This window comes from Lissotriton vulgaris, chromosome 1_1, assembly GCF_964263255.1.
Source record: "Lissotriton vulgaris chromosome 1_1, aLisVul1.2, whole genome shotgun sequence".
Lineage (NCBI taxonomy): Eukaryota > Metazoa > Chordata > Amphibia > Caudata > Salamandridae > Lissotriton > Lissotriton vulgaris.
The window spans coordinates 1,082,273,311-1,082,294,558 of NC_141685.1; the positions used below are offsets into that span (position 1 = coordinate 1,082,273,311).

Consider the following 21,248-nt stretch of genomic DNA (forward strand, 5'->3'; position numbering starts at 1 on the left):
CTCTCGCTCCTCAGAGCAGAACGCTCAAAATACAAAAAACACGTCTACTGAGAAAAATCATCTTTTTTCCAAACCCAACTGGATCATTCCAGAAACAGACCTAACTACCTTTTCAATATCATCAAACATCAAACCTCCTCTATCCTACAACAGTCTATTGATAACTTCATTGGGCGCTGTGAAGAGTTCACCAAATTATTTTTAAACAAAATAACAAAAATTGAACTCTTGCTGGACCTTCTCACCTTATCTCCACCTACAAGAGCTGACCCCTCTTCCAAAGATATGACCCCACCTCATCAGCAACTGAAGATGGCCCTCCCAAACCCACACCCTCAGAAAACCGGTACACCATCACCAATCACCTACATCTAAAAAACAATGCAACATGGTTTAAGTTTGAAAACATCTCTGAAAAGGAAGTCCTCAAAATAATATGCCTGAAGCTGACCACCTGCCTCTGTTCCTCTCTTGTCAAAAATCTCAGACACATCATCACTCCAACTTCGACTAATGTTGTCGGGAGTTATCAAGTTGCTTCATGCCAGCTTCTCTTAAACCCTGCCTAATCAGCCCTTCCTCAAAAAGCCAGCCGTCAACCCCAATGACCTCAATAACAACAGGCTATGACCAACCTCCCTTTCCTTGCCAAAATCATAGACAAATGCATACTCTCCCAGCTGAACACCCACATTGAAAAATACAACCTACCGTGACACCTTCTAATCTGTTTTCAGTAAAGGCTGAGGTACCGGGACCTCAATCCTGAACATCACGGATGATCTACACAAATCCTGCAATGATGGTGCTGTCTCCTAATCCTCTAGAACATCTGCTTGGCCTTTGATGCTATCAACCAGAACATTCTTATAAACACCCTCTCACAACATGGTGGCATCAATGGTACTGTCCTGCAATGGTATGCATCATGCCTGAGCGAAAGATCTCACCTAATCAAAATAAATAATTCCACATTATCAACAGCACTATTCAACCATGGAGTTCCCCAAGGCTCAATCCTATCCTCTGCCATGTTCAGCATCTACATGGAACCCCTTGCACTGATCCTAAAGTAAGCCAGGACTGCCTACCACCTTTAGGCTGAAGACTCCCAAATCTACATTAAAATCTTGTCACTCCTAAAATAACACTCTCTCCCAGATACAAACGTGGCTGACCAACAACCACCTAAAGCTCAACCCCAACAAAATTGAACTTCTCCTCATCCAGCCTAACGCTAGCCCTTGCCCTATCCATAACTGGCTCGGCAACCTAACTGCACTAAACTGTAAACGATCTATCTCCAACTCTGTTAAATCCCTTGGGATCGCTCTTGACAGAAACCTGAACATGAAAGACCCCATCAACTCCTCAGCAAAAAGTGCCTTTACACACTTAAACACCTAAAAAATTCTAATCATTTATTCCCCTTGAAGACCTGAAGACTTTAACAATATCCCTAGTCCTCTTCAAACTGGACTAGGGCAATGCAACGATCACTTGCACTGCAAAATTGCACTTCTTACCAATGAAGTCCACACTCAACATAGCAGCCAGACTGCTCTCTGGAGAGAAACGATATGACCACATTATTCTCACACTCAAGAAACTCAATTGGCTACCAACTGAAGTGAGAAGCATATTTAAAACAGCCTGCATAAACTACAAAGCACTCTACTCTGGAAAACCAGCCTACTTCACCAACAAACTGTCAAGGGCGACCAAAACAGACTCCTTCAAAGCTCTAAGACCCTTCTCTTGATTCCCCCTAAATTCAGGACTAAGAAATGTCGCACCCACCCCTTCTCAGGGAAAGCTCCCAGAATTCGGAATGCCCTTCCAAAAGAACTGTGACAACCAATCTTACCTACACTTCAGGAAAATTCTCAAATTATCTCTTCTCAACAAATACCTAAACCCTCCCTCCTAAATCAATTCTTTCCGCCCAGCTCTCAGCCCGACTTTTGAACAAACTGTCCATCCAAACCTAAGATTCCAATGTAGCCCATGCCTCAATCTCCTGTAACTACCTCAGAACCGCAGTGATAATGCTCTCCTGTATTCCTACTGTATATTTGAGCCTTGTATTATGTGTAAAATATATCAGTATATCTCCATCCTACTGGTTTATATACCCTGCAGTTGCTGTATACACAACCCTAGTTATGCTCTCTGGCTAGTTTGCGCTATATAAATAGTTTTTATTGTGCATAACTGTATGCTTCCTACTTATATTACATCCCCTGTATGCATCCCACTGTTTTATATCTCCTGTGGTCACTCTGATACTTTCGGGCCCAATTCCTGCTATAAAATGTGTTTTTTATTGCACATTACTGTATGCTTCCTACCATTATTATATCCCCTGTATGCATCTTACTGTTTTATATCGCCTGTAGCCGCTGTATATGCAACCCTTGCGAATCGCTCTGCTGCCCTCAGGCTTAGTTTGTGCAATATAATTTGGTTATTATTGCACATTATTGTATGCTTCCTATGTGTATTTCATCCCCTGTATGCATCTTACTGTTTTATATCTCCTGTAGTCTCTATATATATACAAACCCTGTAAAGTGCTCTGATGCCCTCAGGCCAAGTTCGCGCTGTATATAATGTGAAAATAATTAGATAAATAATAAATTTTGCCCTGCATAAGAGTAAAATGTTTTTTACTAGAGCATAGCAGTTTGTTCATTAAGAAAAGTCAGGAATGGCTCATTAATATTCAGGTCCACTGTATCTCCTCCACAGTGTCTACACTAGACTGCCTTTCAACTACCACCACAGTCTATAGTTTGGGGAAAGCAGTTCCTTGGCAGAGGTTCATGTTGTCGCCATGCTATGAGAAGTTTTTGCTTCACAGATAACCTCTTCAGCAGTGAGTTAGGGATATCAGGGTAAAGTTCAGGTTTATACAATAAAATATTCAGGACGGTGTAGTGGAATTGCCAAAATCTAGCTCTTAATTCCAGAAATCATTATTTCCATTCATGCAGGAACCTCACGATATTGCCTGAAATATGGAGTAGCTAGTCAGATGTCCAGCTCCAACCAAGAGAATTCAATTAGAAAGACTAAAGTTAAAGAACGAGGAGATGGATTTGATAATGGGACGTATAGGCAGCCCCTCGCATCACAAATCTCAAAAACAACAACTTTAAACACAATGTCACTATTGGTCATAGCTAAGAGGATGTAGGCTGGGTCCCTTTTCAAAAGGGAAAATATAATATCCAAAACATTGCCCATGTTATCCAAGGCTCTGTTCATACATTACATAGCCCAGTTGATGACAGAGAGGAAAGGAAGGGGTAGAATCATGAGGCACTCTTTGGATATTAGACTCACTATCAGAAGTAACTAGTGTAAAGTCAAATTACTGCATCCCTGAGTATGTTACTCCCTGGGAATCAAAGTAGGAGCTTCCTTGGTATACCTCACGCAGACTGTGTTTGGAACTCTACTTGATAACTGGGCTGGGAATTGGGTGGGCTCTGGAGTCAGAGAAATCAATAGGTGGAACTTGATATATATCACCTACTGGTGGTCTCTAGTAGGTAGTTATAGTTAGGACCATGTTTCCATAGGAAAAGCGTTTTTTGAATTGCTTATATCTTTGGCGCCAATCTTCACAAAATTTGCCAGTGATCCTTGTTGCACATGGAATGTTTCTGAGCGATCCGTCAAGTGGAGGATGAGAGCAGGGGGAGGTAAAAAAAGAAAGTGCTTGTCCCATGCTAACTTTGGTAGAGGTTTTAGACACGACTACAGCCCGAACCACTGGACAGAATAACATACAATTTGGCAGAAAGTTAGCTCTTGGTCCAGAAAGAACCCTTTTTATTATTTGGTGTAAATACATTTAGCAGATTTTGAGGTCATCTAATAATGGCAATCTTTTCATTCCAAGAATCCGACTGGCTAAAATGGGAGGTCGCTTGTTCGCATATCTTGGACCGAAGATGTGGAACGCTCTTCCGTTGGCGTTAAAAACAGAAACTAATCTTCTGGCGTTTCGCAAAAAATTGAAGACCTTTCTGTTTTGATCTCCTCATTTCGTGATCTCTTTTTTGCACTTGCTTGTTTTCTTTCTTCAGTCTGTCCCTGGCGCCGGGAAACCCATTGAGGGTAGCTGAGCGCAATACAAATCCAATAAAATAAAATAAATAGATAGATAGATAGATAGATAGATAGATAGATAGATAGATAGATAGATAGATAGATAGATAGATAGATAGATAGATAGATAGATAGATAGATAGATAGATAGATAGCTATGGTCTGCTCTGTGCTTCTTTAAATATATGGTCTCCTCGTGCTCCTGTACACATTTGTAATGTCTCCTCGTGATCCTGTGCACATACATAAAAGGTCTCCTCAGACCCACCCTATAAGCGCTAGAGGTCACCTTGGTGCCCTGAGACCCATGTACAGTCTCTTCTCTGCTCCTGTTCATATCTAGAGTCCCCTCTGTGCCTCATGAGTGCTTTCTCTTTTCTTGCAGCAATCAAAAGACCCAGAAAGAACAAAGGCTTTCTTGAAAAAGCTGGACGACATAAAAGAATCAAAGATCACACTTGGAGTCATCTGCCCATTTTACATCGCAATGCTGGTGGAATTGTCCCATAGTATGAAGCAATAGTAAAGGACCTTTTTAGCGGTGCATTATCCTAACAATGGCTTCCACAGCAGTTGCACAACGCAGGGACGATAAAAATGTTAATAGATTAGCAAACCCGAACCTCCACTAAGACCAATGGCAATCAAGAACTGTTCATCTCGTCTATAAAACACCACTCTGCCAAGAACATCACAAACCACCCTCCTCCAGCCAGTTAGTCAATCCAAGAGGTGAATCGTTCAATCTGTGAAGCTGAACAGCAGTGAAGGTGGACGTCCCACTCAACAGGATATCCTCTTCCAAGAAATCATTCCAGGGTGAATCTGACTGAACTTCCATCAAAAAGAATAGTCCCATGGGGATCGTTTGTTACTCTCATGTAGTTTGTGGAATTTCTCAGTATGCAAAATATCAAGAATGATGTGAGTGTCATTTTTTTCCAACACACTTTTGTGCCACAGGAGACTGGGCGAGCAGAAGAAAGTGTCATGGGAGACTGTTTCGAGCAGATAATGTTTCACATGAGGCCTTTCCTCCTCAGGCAGTTCCCTTGCTGGCATTGCAACCCAATTTTGAATGTAAGGTACACCACCGTGTTCAATTTTCAGTCAAGATACTCCAAAGTGCATTTTCAGAAATGTATTTGTAGTTTCACTTAATTTTTCCGAAAGTTCTTTCACAAAAGCTTTGCATCATTTTGCATTGCCCTGAAAAAGAAACCATTGATCAGCTACTTAAACAGGCCTGCTCTGGTGGCACCAGCTCTCAGGGGGCCACGAAAGGCCTCACTGCTTGACAGAGCCATCTCTGCTACCTTGGGGTTTATTATAGGACATATTCGCTGCTTCTGGAACTGCAGTGAAGCTGTAGCCTGCTGCCTGCTATCTTAATTTCCACTTTAAATCAAAATAAAGTTTTTCTTTGCTCACTTTTTAGGGCCTGAAATTATTTCAAGCGGTACAAAAGGGGGTGGTGATGGACGGAGCATCTGAATCAATCAAACACTCACACCCAGTCAAAAGATCTGGATTTAATCCATCACCGTTCTTTAGCCCACTCTGCCACCCCAGTTCAGACATGGCTATATGCAAATCAGTCTGACCCTGTGCCTCATGGGAACAGTACAGCCCGAACTGCCAAGCCATGTCTTCCCTGGACCGGAAACAAGCTTCCGAGGACCGGTTTCTGGCATTCCAGCCGTCTTCAGCCCGGCTTGCTTGAATCCAGTGGCAAAGTGAGCAAGGGACTCACGTCTGAGCATACCCTGCGACACTTATGGCGGCCAAAAGCGGTACAAAACGGGGTGGTGATGGACGGAGCATCTGAATCAATCAAACACTCACACCCAGTAAAAAGATCTGGGTTTAATCCATCACCGTTCTTTAGCCCACTCTGCCACCCCAGTTCAGACATTCCCAGTGAAAGAATTGGCTTGGTAGTTTGGTTTGCCCTGTTCCCATGATACACTGGGCCAGGGACAGACTAATTTGCATATAGCCAGGTTCTGAGCTGGGATGGTGTAGTGAGCTAAAAAACGGTGTTGGATTAAGCCCTGATCTCTTGACTGGGTGAGAGTATTCTGCTTAATTCAGAAACTCTGTCCATCACCACCCCCTGTTGAAATTATTTCAAGTCAGCATCAACATGTGCTCGTGCATGACAATCCCAAATGAATCACATATGACCTCATCTGCTCTACCCATGGGTACTAATGCAAGTGCCACATTACTCGATAACAAGGATTTCTCATGTGTTTGAGTGTGCGGGTGTGGTTGTGTGTTTGTGTATGTATCAACCACTGCCTATTTATGTGTTTACTTAATTTATTTGAGTACCTTTATTCAAAGTGCTGAATAAGCCAGGTGCAGAAAAAAACCAGAGTAATAAAAATAAAACAAAAAAAAATAAGGAGCGTCAAGGAGAGGGTTTGGCCTTACGGGCTAGTGAGGTTGATCTCAAATTTGGGGAACCGCGTTCGAGTCTTGGCAATGACACTCAGCATCCTGTGATTCTGGGCAAATCACTTAGGGCCAGATGTACGACCATGTCATTTAGCGACTCGCGAATTGCCCTCAATTGCGAGTCGCAATTTGCAAGTCGACTAAATGACATGTACAATAGTGTCTGAGACACTGTTAGCGATTCCTATTGGGGTTGCAAATTGCATGCCTCGTGCATATTAATGAGGCACTCACAATTTGCGACACCATTAGGAATGGCTGGCCCTCCCAGGTATGGTGGCGTGCTGGGCTCAGCAGACCTTCATGTCTGGAACTGCTTTTAAATAAAAACGTTATTTTTTTTAAATGCAGCCCGTTTTCCTTAAAGGAAAACGGGATGCATTTAAAAAAAGAAAAATGAAACATTTTCATTAAATGTTTTAAGGGCAGGTAGTGGTCCCTGGAACCACTGTATGCCCCTTAAAAATATTTTACCCTGCATTCGAAAAAGGGAAGGAGTCTCCTGGGGACCCCTTCGCATTTGCAAGTGCTTTACCACCCTCTTGAAGAAGGCGGTATATTGCGAGAGATTTGCGACCGCAATTGCGGTCGCAAACCATTCTTACATAGGCCTCTGACTCGTATTAGGAAGGGACGCCCTTGGAACGCCCCCTACTAGTAGTGACTTGCAATTCCTACTAAGCGAGCCGCTAAAAAAATTGCGACTCGCTAATAGGGATTGTACATGGCCCTATTAGATTTTGCATGCCCAAATGGGTTGCGCTTGCAAAATAGGGTCGGACATCTGGCCCTTAATCTCCCTATGCCTAACAAAACAAAAAAATGAATGTGACCTTGTGTGGCATAACTGATGCTTATGTAAAGTGCTCTGATATCTTCGGGTCAAGTTCGCCTTACATAAAACTTGAAAGAAAAACAAAGGTTGGGCAGATGGATCAAGGCCATCGGCCTTCAGTCGCCTTTTTAAGGTAAATAAGGTAAGGTATCCTTAATATGGGTGGAAACCCCATGCCTCCATACAGCTGCTAACAGAGAGAACAACGAGAAGAAGAAGCAGAAGGAGACGAAAAAAAGCTAAGATCATGAGGATAAGGAGGAGTGCACAGAGAACATAAATTGGGGCAAGAGAATGAAGATATTTACAACTAAACAAAGAAAAGGAAACGTGTATAAGAGAAGACAGTGGAAGCCATCAAAGTGGTGAGGAAAGTGGTGTTGAAGTGAGAAAGCTAGCAAATAATATATTTAGGAAGACCAACCTAGCCGGAATAGTGATTAGGAAAAGAAAGGACAAGATTGTGAGCCATCCATTTGAAACTACAGAAAGAACGAAACTATCTGATTTACAGACAATATTTGGCTAGAACGGGCACAATTTAAATACCGAGTCCATCTGATTCAGGAAAATAAACGAAATGTCAAATTCAAAGCTTAGATTACTTGCAGAATTGGAAAAACAATTTTAGAGATGGTGGAAAAATAATCGAAGGAGCAGCAATATTGATGAAACATGAAGATAAAGTGTTTGATGTTTTTAAGCATTAGATTTGAGAAAGTGAGAAGTCGACCTGGCTTCGGCAGCAGGGACAGGCTAAAACGTTGGCCTGAAGAAAGGATGAACACGTGGAAAAAAGATGGCTAAGGAACATAATAAAACTCAATGTAGCAGCAAAAAGAGAGAAAGCAGGGGGCCAAGTACAGAGCCCCATGGAACACCAAAGCGGAAAAGGTGAGATGCAGACATAGCACATGCGAAGAAAATGTGGGGTTAGACAAATAATAATGAAACCAGTCCCAGACAGATCGAGTGATTTCCAGAGCACAAATAGAAGTCAAAAGAGCACATTCATCGCTGTGTCAAAAGCAGCAGACAGATCAATGAATTAGAACCCAGGAGAGTTTACTATTTTATGCCAGCTGAAGAAAATTAGCAACAGCAGGGAAATTCTTCGCCATCTGGGCTGCAGACCTACATTTTACAATCCTAAGTGCTCTCTACTAGGTTTTGCTCCAGTGAAGTCATCAGGGCAAAGGGCACTGCCTCCCCTTCGGCTTTGGATCTTGCCGAGAGGTACCGACGGAGAGAGCAGGGCCTCATTCTCCGAGCCGTTGCCGGGTGAGGTGAGGCTTGACTCCCACACATTGCTGGGGACTGCATCCTCTATCAGCACATGGTTCAAGAGGATACGGTAGGATGGTCCAATTGACCACATTTACTGTTGACAGACTTATTTTGGTCTGACACTTCACTTTTTCTTTGCACTATCAATAGAGTGTATCTTTGCAGTAGCATTTTTATACTAGTGGCCCTGAAGAATGCCGGTGTAGTTTCACCTTATGGCAGAAACATGTTGGCCTTATCAACCACACAGCAAAGTAGACAGTGATTTTGTCACACTGTTTTGCACCCTTTTTTAATATGACGTCCAGGTGAATAACAATAAAGGGATCTTTCTTTTGCCTTGACCGTCATTTTAATGTCACTCACTTATTTTTCACTGCACTGCACTGTACCAGCACCGCCAGTGGCGTGGACACTTCCATCTTGTGAAGCATAATAGTGTGATATCTAGCCAATTCATCTGGGCATGGATACATCAATTGGGTTCTAGATGTCCTACATGACGAGGCTCCGCCAAGAGGGTGGGCTGATAGGATTTCTACCGTATATTTAGTGTCTATCGACCACTTGGGTCTGGTTCAGTGCAATACCAGTGCGTAGTTTTTTCATTGAAGACCTTTGAGGACTTAGCTTCTTTTTTCCAGACCTTCAAGTTCTTTTTGTTCTTTATAGTTCTAATAGGGGTTTTGAACTTGGATGGTCTATAAATATATTCCCCTTGACCCTCCTTTAATAGTTGTTTTTCAAACACCTGAACCACCCACAAGCCCACAAAATGGAGGAAACATATCCTAGCCTGAGCATTTACTATAGTCTCCACCAGTGGGCTGCAGAGGGAATCCTTCAGAAATAAACAACAGAGATTGGTCACACCTCAGCAGCAAACACGATGCACTGAGTAATGCCAGGCTACCCCTGCCTGAGGGGCTTTGCGCACTCCAACCCGTGGCAGTTCCTTGGAGCGCCTTTGGGGTAACAGTCACTCTCTGGCTGAAAATACTCCATGCTCTCCTTAGTGTGCGTCCTGAGGTGTGCTTGTGCTCCACCTACCCGATACTGTCAGAAGGTGGGATTCCAGATGCACCCTGTGGGGCTTGGCTCCACAATCACACAAGTGCGGCTATCGAGGTGGATAATATCCCTTAAAGCCCTCTGCAGTGCTTGGTGCTACCCTCAGACTCGTACGCATTCCTGGGCGTGTTCCCACTCTGCTTTTCATACACTTTTAGATGGTGAGTGCTCTTTGAAGCATCTTCCTGGAGCCTTTCGATACCTCTAGAGTGCATCTCAAAGTGCGCATGCACTTTGTATTCTAGGCACTCTCAGAAAGAGGGATTGGATAAAGCAAATGAGCCCATAATCAAAGCCCTCTCTGCAAAGGGAGAGGAGTGGGGCAGGGACACTTTTATATGCTCATAAAAGGAACACCTTGGTTGGTATACCACTTCAGAAGAGTACTCTTGCAATTGTAAGATACATTTTTAGATCCTTGTGGGGGAAGGTTGACTTGGATCCTTGGAAAAAGGGTCCGCAGGGGGGGGGGCAAGAGGGGGCGCTTGCCCCCCCCCCCCCCTGGATCCAGGCCCGGTGTTAGAGGATGGGCCCACATACCTGGGCCGACTTTCCTGCTGGGGCGACACCTGAAAGGCTGCTACAGTACAGCCTGAGTGTGAGTCCCAGCAGGTCACAGAGTCAGCCGTTCCATTGTCATGGGCAGTATGACAATGGGCCGGCAGAGGAGACACAGCATGGAGCATCTCCCCGCATCCCAGGCCTCAGGAGATAATGTTGAGTTCTTGGGGAGCTGCTGATGTTTTCAAGCAGCACAATTAGCAGGGGCCGTGAGCTTTAGTCCCTCACAGCAGGCCACAACGATCAGATAAATAGCTAAGGGGCGTGGGTGGGGGTGTCGTTTGGGGAGCGGGGTTAGTGCCAACATTCTTAGTTTAAAAACTGTGAAATTACAGACCGGATTGAAATTGAAAGTTTAATTCTCATGAATTTATGCAATGGGGAGAGTGCTCTATACAGCTAAGAGTGGAAATACTCCGAAAAAAACACTAAGGACTGAAATAACTACATTTAAAGAACAATATGACTAAAAATGGAAAAAAATGAAAATTCGATTTTGACAATGTTGTAGTGGAAAAATGTAACTAACCCTCCATGTTGAGGCTAAGGGAGACGTAAGAGCAGAGGAGAGATAAAAGAGAGAGACAAAGACAAAAGGAAAAATAAGAGATGGAGTGGGGAGTAGAGACAAACGGAGAGGGGGAGAGGAAAGAGGGAGAAATGATTGACGAGAGAAGATAGTGAAAGAGGCGAGGGGGGGACATTATTATAGAAAAGCACAACGAGGCAGGGAGACAGAGGGCGACAGAGGGAAGGGGGCAACAGAGGGAAGGGGGCGACATAGGGAGGGAGACAGACAGACAGGGAGACAGATAGAGGGGGATACAGGGTGGGAGACAGACAGAGACAGGCAGAGGAAGAGAGACTGAGAGAGAGAGAGACCGAGAGAGAGGGAGACCGAGAGAGAGAGAGACCGAGAGAGAGGGAGACAGAGAGAGAGAGAGACCAAGAGAGAGGGAGACCGAGAGAGAGGGAGACAGAGGGAGGGAGACAGAGGGAAGGAGACAGAGGGAGAGGAATGGAGGCTGAGGGACGGAGACTGAGGGAGGGAGACTGCGGGACGGAGACTGAGGGAGGGAGACGGAGGGAGACAGAGACAGACAGAGGGAGACAGAGAGAGAGGGAGACAGATAGAGCGGGGGACAGAGGGAGAGAGACAGAGGGCAACAGACAGAGGGAGGGGAGCGATAGAGGGAGGGAGACAGACCGGGAGAGAGACAGACAGAGGGAGGGAGACAGACAAAGGGAGGGAGACAGACAAAGGGAGGGAGATAGAGAGAGGGAGACAGAGAGAGGGAGACAGGGAGGGAGGGACACACAAGGAAGGGAGACAGAGGGAGGGATACAGAGAGGGAGGGATACAGAGAGGGAGGGAGACAGAGGGAGATAGAGGGAGGCAGGGGGAGGGAGGCAGAGGAAGGGAGGCAGAGGGAGGGACACAGACAGAGGGCCACAGACAGAGGGCCACAGACAGAGGACCACAGACAGAGGAAGGGAGACAGAGGGCGACAGACAGAGGGTGACAGACAGAGGGCGACAAACAGAGGGCAACAGACAGAGGGAGGGAAACAGAGGGAGGGAGACAGAGGGAGGGAGACAAAGGGAGTGAGACAGAGAGAGAGAGAGAGAGAGAGAGAGAGAGAGACAAGAAGACAGAGGGAGGGAGACAGACAGAGGGAGACAGACAGAGGGAGACAGACAGAGGGAGGGAGACAGACAGAGGGAGACAGACAGATGGCGACAGACAGACAGAGGGGGACAGACCGACAGAGGGCAACAGACCAACAGAGGGCGACAGACAGACAGAGGGCGGGAGACAAAGGGAGTGACACAAAGGGAGTGAGACTGTGAGACAGAGAGAGGGAGGGAGACAGAGGGAGGGAGACAGAGGGAGGGAACCAGAGGAAGGGAGACAGACAGAAGGAGGGCGACAAACAGACAGAGGGAGGGCGACAGACAGACAGAGGGAGGGCGACAGACAGGAGGGCGACAGACAGAGGGAGGGCGACAGACAGAGGGAGGGCGACAGACAGACAGAGGGAGGTCGACAGACAGACAGAGGGAGGGCGACAGACAGACAGAGGGAGGGAGACAGACAGACAGAAGGAGGGAGAGAGAGGGAGGGAGAGAAAGAGAGGGATGGAAAGGGAGGGGTAGAGATGGAGGGATAGAGAGGGAGGGAGGGAGAAAGAGGTAGGGAGGGAGGGAGAGAGACGGAGGGAGGGAGAGGGAGAGAGAGAGTGAGGGAGACAGAGAGAGCGATGGAGAGAGAGGGATGGAGAGAGGGATGGAGAGGGAGGGAGAGAGAGGGAAAGGGAGAGAGACAGAGGGAGAGAGACGGAGGGAGGGAGAGGGAGAGAGGGAGGGAGAGAGAGGGAGGGAGACAGAGAGAGGGATGGAGAGAGAGGGAGATGGAGAGAGATAGAGGGAGAGAGAGAGGGAGAGAGGGAGAGGGAGAAAGAGGGAGAAAGAGGGAGAGAGAGGGAGAGAGAGATAGACAGAGTGAGTGAGACAGAGGGAGACAGAGAGAGGGAGAGGGAGGGGGAGGGAGAGAGAGAGAGACAGAGAGAGAGGGAAGGAGACAGAGAGAGAGGGAGGGAGACAGAGAGACAGACAGAGAGAGAGAGAGAGAAAGAAAGATGTGTGTATGCCGGGTCTGGTGGCTCAGCGGACGAAGGCGTCCGCTGCAGGGACTTTCGTTCAACCTCATTGTCATAGTTTTTTTATTGCTCTAGCCCCACCCCCATCCCTCACTGACCCCGCCCCCACCATTGCGGCCCTCGGCCACAAACCACACTGTAAATTTGGCCCCTGAGAGCGATAGTTTGTGAGTACCCATGCTCTAGAACCGCATCAACCTGATTTAGAATGTTTTTGTTTTTTTCCGGGCTTTTTTAGTTTTTCCCTCTGTTTTATTACTTGCCAGGTTGTCTGATGTGGCGCCTCAAAAGATTTTTCTCTCCCCCCTAGGGATTTCTTTGTTTATTTAAGCTCTTTGTCTTATTCAATTTTTTTAAATGTATTTATTACTTGTGCTCAATCGTGTCGGAGGATGGTGATGAAGTTAAAATGTTGCCCCCCCCCTGGAAACATTTCTGCGGATGCCCATGCATCAATGGTTTATGATAAGTGTAGATGGGGAATTGGTTGCCATATAGATAAATATGGAAATAGCAGCAGCCCAAGCCCTGCTATAGCGTCTCTTTCTAGTTGAGAGTAATATTCGGTGTCAGTTGAGGCTTTACTGGCATAGAAAACTGGAGTCCATATTGTCTTGGCATTGTAGGTATATTGCACTGAGTCCAGTTGGGTTATTTATTGATTTATTTTATTTTATGAGTTTTATATAGCGCTGGCTGGACCCGTAGGTATCAGAGCGCTTTACATTAGGTTACACAATGTTACAGAAAATGATAACAATTACACATTACATCAATAATAAGCAACACATTGAGAGAGGAAAGAAAGCTGAGACAAATAGAGTGGGGGGAGGGGGAAGTGTGAAGGGGGAGGATGATAGAAAAGACAGCAGGAGAGACAAAAGGAAGTCTGCCCAAAGACCAACTGGGCAGGTGACGTCCGAGGAGGGAATCCTCTCTTCATCTATCGTTTCTGGTGTTGATGTCCACTACTAGTTCTGCACATTTCACTGGGTCATAGAATCTCATAGTAGTCTATGCTGATAGCGTCTACTTGACTCTTTGAATGCCTTTTGGCGTTCTGTTCTCCATTTCCACGCTGCACACGCTTACAGGAGATCTCACAGTGAGGGTTTTCAGGTTAGGGATAAACATACCACATTACATGACCATGATAAGGAAACTGCGGACCTCTGGCTTGTTTTCCGGCAGGGCTGCTGTCTGGATATCTTTCACTTTCTTGGGGTCCATAGAAACTCCTTCTCCTGAGAACCGATCTTCAAATAATTTTTTGTTTTCTGTGAGGAACCCACACTTGGCTTTGTGTAGTGGGAGGCTGCTGTTTTAGATTCGCTCAAGGACAGCTCAGAGTTATTTGTGCTGTTCTAAGGACGTGGCATATACTAGGATGTCTTCACTCACATTGAGTATGCCACTTAATCCTGATAGTAGCTCCCATGTGCAGTTTTGGTAGACTTCTGCAGCACTGGAGACGCCAAAGTGTAAATGGTGAAATCGCCGAAGTCCTACATGGGCAGAGACTGTTGTGAGGAACCTTGACCCTTTCTCAAGTTTGAATTGTTGGTATCCTGCCTCTAAATCAATTTTTTTGCAAATCATCTGGCACTGTTAATCTAAGTGGGCATGATGTGTCATCCTCATTTAATTGTCTAATTTGCCATGCTTATGTCTACGCATATGCGTACTTTGTCAGATTGCTTCAGCTATTACGCGACCACTATATGTGCTGCTTTTCCTAGAGAGACTGTGGAATGTTTTGCTATCATATTCATCTTTAAAAAAAAGATAAAATAGGAAGCAATGAAGGCAGTAGTGAGGGGTGCCTGTGTAAGGGAAATCTGAGTAAATCAAAAACTTTTAGCAGATACTAGACCGTTGGAGTAGAGAATTAAAAACAAAACTGGAGCACGGGGCAGCTTCTGTACATGAATTGTCATGATTTATCCAATGCCAAGTGGGATCATGCAGCACTGTCCTCCTCTCTCTATGACAGTTTTTCCATGTATCTTTCAGACAAAAAGAACATAGAGAGAGGGATAAGACAGGTGACAGAGAAAACAGAGAAGAATAGACAACTTATTTTGTGTATCATTGATCAGAAAGGCTTAGATTCAGTGACCAGAGTCAGTGAATAATTCTCTCTTTCAATTATATCCTAGCACATTATACTCATCCAACAAACTCCTGACTCGGAAATAGTTAATAACTCCCTGAGAGCTGCACAGCTGCCGTAACAAACTTTAGAAACAAAATGGCCCTTAGGTAGCCCTTTGATGAGAGAAGAGTTGTTATCTATGATTGAAAATATAAAGAAACGGAGAACAGCTAGTACAGATGGCATACCAACTGAATTTTATACTGCATATGCAGGCTTACTCTACTGATTGATAAATTACTAGAATTGTGTAATGAAGCTGTGGACAGAGGCAAATTATGAGACTCAATGACAAAGGCACTGAATGTAATGGTTCTTAAGCCTGAAAAAGATTTGGAAGACTATAAATCCTACAGACTTCGTACAATAAAGACCCTTGAAACAAATATACTGAGTGAGACCATAGTTAGACATATACTGAACATATACATCCTGGCAATCACAATACATCCCAGGGCAAAGCACCATACTTATCCAGACTTGCTCATGTAAAGTATTTCTTTGATAAATAAGTGGAGGAGAATGTGCAGTTGCTTCCCTGGATATAGTGAAAGCATTCAACACAGTGGGATTTGGGTTCTATGTACCTGATAGCTTCAACTTTGGTCTCGCTATCTTGGAATGGATTAAGTTATCATATTCTAACCTGCAGGCTCAAGTGAAAAGATAATATCTGAGCGATGGAGGGCGGGTCCTGGCACCTGACAGGCCTGGCTCCTGTTGCTGCTTTTATTTGCCCACGTATTTACAACAAGGGGTGGTGAGGGACAGAGTCTCTGAATTAAGCAGAAAGCTCTCACCCAGTCAAGAGATCAGGGCTAGATCCAACACCGTTTTTTAGCTCACTGCACCATCCCAGTTTCAGAACCTGGCTGTATGCAAATTAGTGTGTTCCTGTCGCAGTGCATGATGGGAACAGGGCAAACCAAACTACAAAAGCCAATTCTTACACTGGGAAGGAAACAAGCTCCCGGGGACCGGTTTCTGGCATTACAGCCGTCTTCGGCCCGGTTTGCTTGAATCCTGATGGTGCAATGAGCAAGGGTCTCACATCTGAGAATACCCTTCCACGCTTAGGGTGGACAAAAATATTTACAACAAGGGGTGGTGAGGGACAGAGTCTCTGAATTAAGCAGAAAACTCTCACCTAGTCAAGAGATCAGGGCTAGATCCAACACCGTTTTTTAGCTCACTGCACCATCCCAGTTTCAGAACCTGGCTGTATGCAAATTAGTCTGTTCCTGTCCCAGTGCATGATGGGAACAGGGCAAACCAAACTACAAAAGCCAATTCTTACACTGGGAAGGAAACAAGCTCCCGGGGACCGGTTTCTGGCATTACAGCCGTCTTCGGCCCGGTTTGCTTGAATCCTTTTCTAAATTTATTTGCCCACGAGCTAGAACCCCTGGCTAGTGAGAGGAAAATACATTTGAAACAATGGGGGTTAAAACTGGCAACACAGTTCATGCTGTATCCTTCCTTGCTAGTGATACACTAGTTAGCTTACGAAACCTGTTATATCAGCCCCTCATGTGCTGGAATTACAGAACCCATTTGGAATTCCGCACAACCTGTTCAAAGTCTGGTATATTACCTATGAGGGCGGCAGCATGCGTAGATCCCTGCACCTGGCCCAGACCTAGATTTACAATAGAATATAACTGATTTAAAAGAATGGTAAAAAGATTGCCTCATGATGGAGAAGCTTTTACAAACAATGTACTGTTATGTACCAACAAGCGTGGGCAGTGCGATTGAATTCTGGACTAGGTTCCCATATTTCTGCAGAAGAGCATTAACATAAATGTTGGTACTTCCAGGTGCCTTTATATACTTCACAGAATGTTTTGGCTTCTTCCTAGAAAGTTATTCTAAAAGTTGAATAGCGTGCTCACTATTCTGACATGGGCGAGACCTCAACCCAGAATAGACATATTGAAACTACCCTACGCTGGGGGGGGGGGGTGTGGCCGGGCCAAACATAGTAAGTTATTATTTTTCATTCCAACGGAGCTACCTTCCAGAGTGGATTCCTGGAATACCCAATAGGGAGAGTAGACTGTTACAGGGCTCCAATGGTAATACAGAACTTTTTCTTATAACATTCTGTATTGCTCTTTAAAACATAATGTGTGCACCATCATTTATTGCTACATTAAGTGTCAGTATACATAATACTGTGTGTACCTTCCCAACATGTGATAAACTTTTACATAGGGCTTGTAAAATAAATAGATTGTCAATCGTTAGCAGCAATGCAGTAGTTAAGCAATTGCCCCAGACTTTGCCATGTTTCTATGGACATCACCTTTGATTGAAACCGCTCTGCCTTGGCGCAATAGTCTACTCCCTGAATCCATTCAGTCGTCGGTGGGGATACTGAGGACCTTCAGTTCTGTGCTATATGTCTTTTTGGTATGAGGAAACCCATGCCTACCAGCAATCTAGATTGTCATCTGCTTCTCCACTCATCCCTCAACCCCAGTATGTTTTGGGCTCCGGCTCTCTCCGCTTGTGCACAACCTACGACAGCATATTACATACTTGGTTACAGTATCTTTGTATACTCGGACATTCTAAGATCTTGTGAAAGAAGGTTCACTGCTCCATCCCACAGTACATACAATGAGGCTCGGAGCCTGGGGTGTACAGAACTTAATTTCTCAACCAGGTAAAGGCGAGTTGGGCAGTAACTCAGTTAGTTGCACTAATGCCCCAGATATGGGATGGTACATCTCACTCAATGGTGAAAAGTACCCCCTTTTTGCAACATGCACCGCTGCATCAATTGAAAGAGTTTTAAACCATCCAGAGGCTAAAGAAGTGGCCTAGCTGGACGGCCAATATTTAACCATGGGAGAAATATAGGAGGGCAACAAGCTTCATACATTTGAGAAATCCAGAACACAGCTGGGGGTGAGGGACGCTTATGGAAATAATATAACTGGCCTCTGGTGGTCCATGATATGTAGGACACTGCTTCATAACCACCCAAGCTCTGAACTACCTGTTAAAACTAAAGGGCAAAGAGATAAACGAAATCCAAATATAAGAAACAGACTGTGAAAAAGTGAGGGAATACCAAAAAAAGTATAGAGCAAAGCTAGATGTACTCTTGCATAATTTAAGTATTAAATACAGGTGCTTATAACCTGTAATATTTCAAGAGACATACCCCATCCACAATGGGGAGTGCTCAAGATCTGGAGAACTGTCTGGTCTACATCATATGTCTTAGACACACCTTATAATTAAAATGTACTGGTAACAAGCTGTTCCTGTACCAAACTGCTATTTACCTTTATGCATTGGGTTTATCTGATGTGCAAAGGTAATTGTTGTCCTTTTTTCTCTTTATCTTTCTGAAAAATAATAAACCAATTAAAGAAAAGTACAGTGGTGTATAAATGTCTCCAGTTGAAAAGGAAGGACATATGTATCTACCAAAAAAGAGAAGAGATTAATATAGTTGTAGATACGCTTTTAGGATATATAGATGTTCTAGATACAGCGGTCATATAAATATGTATATAATATAGTTGCAAAATAATTATGCCCCAGGTACAGTGGTCCACATACCAAACAGCAAAAAATTGAGTTAAGGTATAACAGGCCCAGCGCAACTTCCTCCAAGACCATATCCCACGGTCAGAGTTCAAAAAGATTTCTGTCAACCTACTTGGAGGTACACTAATGTCTAAGTAATATCCACACTTTGTCAATAGTATTTAGTCTTTTTATGGCAAAATTAATTCCAATTAGATCCAAGATTTAGCAAAAAACACAACAACCAACACGTGTTTAGAGGTATGATCTTCTTCTTCAGGGCTTTCAAATCGTGTATAGAAAATATCCATCATACAGCGAAATTTCAATCATAATTGTAAAGAACTGTCCCATATTGGTATCAACAATTCCACCATTTTGGTGCATCCACATCTCGCTCCCTAGCTCTCTACTTGCAAACAAAACAATTTTTTCAAGCAGAGAGCAAGGGAGTGGGATGTAGATGTGCCCAGAAGAAGAGGATCATACCTCAAAACACTTGCTGGCTGTTGTGTGATGTTCTCAAAAAAGATTGATTTTACTAAATCCTGGATCTAATTGGAATCAATTTTGCCATAAAGAAAACAATACTATTGACAAAGTGCAGATATTACTTACATTCTCATGTACCTCCAAGTTAGGGTGATCAGATTTTCAGATGAAAAAAGCAGGATGGGCACAGACATAGAAATAGGACTAAACGTTCTATTACGTCTCAGGGCATCATATGTTTATGCATATACTTTTTCACATTCCCTCTCCTGCCTGTGAAGGGCTGCTGGACCTGCCGGGCTCTGCAGCCCTGATTCACCTCATAAACTCCTGCTGTGCTGAATGAATGAGGCGAGGCAGCACAGCAAGACTGTCTAAACAAATGAACTTCTGTCACCGATTTCTAAGAGGGCAGTTGAAATGTGAACCTGCACAACACTGTGATTAATGTGCAAGTTCACACGACCCTCCCTTAAAAACCTAGACATTTTTTAATTTTAAGAGAAAGTGTCAGGATGCTGGGACAGTCCTTCAAAACCTGGAACTGTCCGGGCAAATCCGAGACGTCTGGTCACCCTACTCCAAGTAGGGTGACAGTGGTCCACATACTATGTATTTACAGATCTATTAGGATAGCTATGTCTTGGGAAATAGTGATACAGGAGAAATGTCTCTGACATAAACAGTTCTGAGGCACTATCTCCTTTAGTGACCCTGAGCTCTGTGCTTCTCTTACCGTTAGTACCACCCTGAACCAATGTTTTCATAATATTAGACGGGCAACCTGATTTCCTTGTTTACATTGAACTTTCCAATTAGAATTGCATGTATCTGTAATCACTCTTGTTTTCAATTACTTTCCTTATTTAGTTTTTCTATTAATTTCCAGATGTTGGTGTCTGTTTCCATTAAGTTTTTTTTATTAGGTAGCCAATTCCATCACACTTACAACAGACCCAGTCAACACATTTCATCCCTTATAGGGACTTCATCAGGGCCTTTCGAGCAGCCTTTTGGCGTGTGTGTCCCGGACCAGCCTGTCCTAGTCCTCTGGAGCTGTGAGCTACCCAACCTTTGAAACCAGCACTGTACCCTCCTGTTACTCACGACCAAGAACACAGATGTTTCCATGTCAGTACAAGGACTAGACAAGCCTCTCATAGTGACCAATTGCTATGACATCCTTTACCTTTAATTACATCAGCATGTCCTAGTGACCAAGATAACCAGGACTGGGTCACCCTTTACCTTGTGACTGGACCAACATATGCTAGGTACCTGCGACTCCATGCTCCTACCTCTAATACCAGAACTAGACCAGCCTGTCCTTGGTCCCTAAAGTTCTGAATTCCCATTTGATAACTCATTTCATTCTACCTCAAGACCTGGCCACTGCAAGGAGAGATGGGCAGACCAGTGTTGGAAAAGTGGGGGGATTCAGCTGGATTCTGGATCTGTCAGCTATTAAGGAACAAGGTCAATCAAGGCCGCCCACAATGAAAAGTGCTGACCAGCAGCACTGGGTGTACGAGTGGGCTAGGTGCTGCAGCCCCCCTAGATAAACTAGAGACAGCTTGGTAGAAGAATGGGCAATAAACAAGCTGTTTGTGTCTTGTTCTTGCAGCGAGTTGCAATTTTCTAAAGGTTGTTACATCTTGGATTTAAGTAAATCAGGGTGCAATTGTTGGCAGCAAACTACTGCTAAACTTTATTGCCATATAGATTTATGTATACAACGGTTTGCCTGCAAGCTTTACGCTTTTTTTAAATCCACACGTTTATAATATTATGGGGTCGATTAGGATCGCGGACGGACTCAAGTCTGTCCGCGACTCCTGAGGAGGAGGGAACGTCCGCATGGGCTGCGGCGTTCCCTCCGTGCAGATTAGGATGTGACCGCCAGGGTGGCGGTCACATCCTCAATCTTTAACAATGCGGCGGGTGCAGCTTCAAGCTACACCCGCGACAATGCAAAAAATGCATGCATTGGATTAGCATGCACCCAGCGGCATGCACCGCGCGGTGCCTGCTGCTTTGTGCACGCAAATGCAGGGGGGTA

General features: G+C 44.5%; 1 protein-coding gene across 1 annotated transcript in view; it reads left to right on the forward strand.

Moving 5' to 3' along the window:
- LOC147748620 (uncharacterized) overlaps window positions 1-5,549 on the forward strand; it is a 38,829-nt gene extending 33,280 nt beyond the window's left edge. Inside the window, exon 5 of the mRNA XM_086963419.1 lies at window positions 4,505-5,549. Coding sequence (XP_086819545.1) covers window positions 4,505-4,642 — 138 coding nt within the window. The 3' untranslated portion in view covers window positions 4,643-5,549. The remainder of the gene's footprint in view (window positions 1-4,504) is intronic.
- The last annotated feature ends 15,699 nt before the right edge of the window (window positions 5,550-21,248 follow it).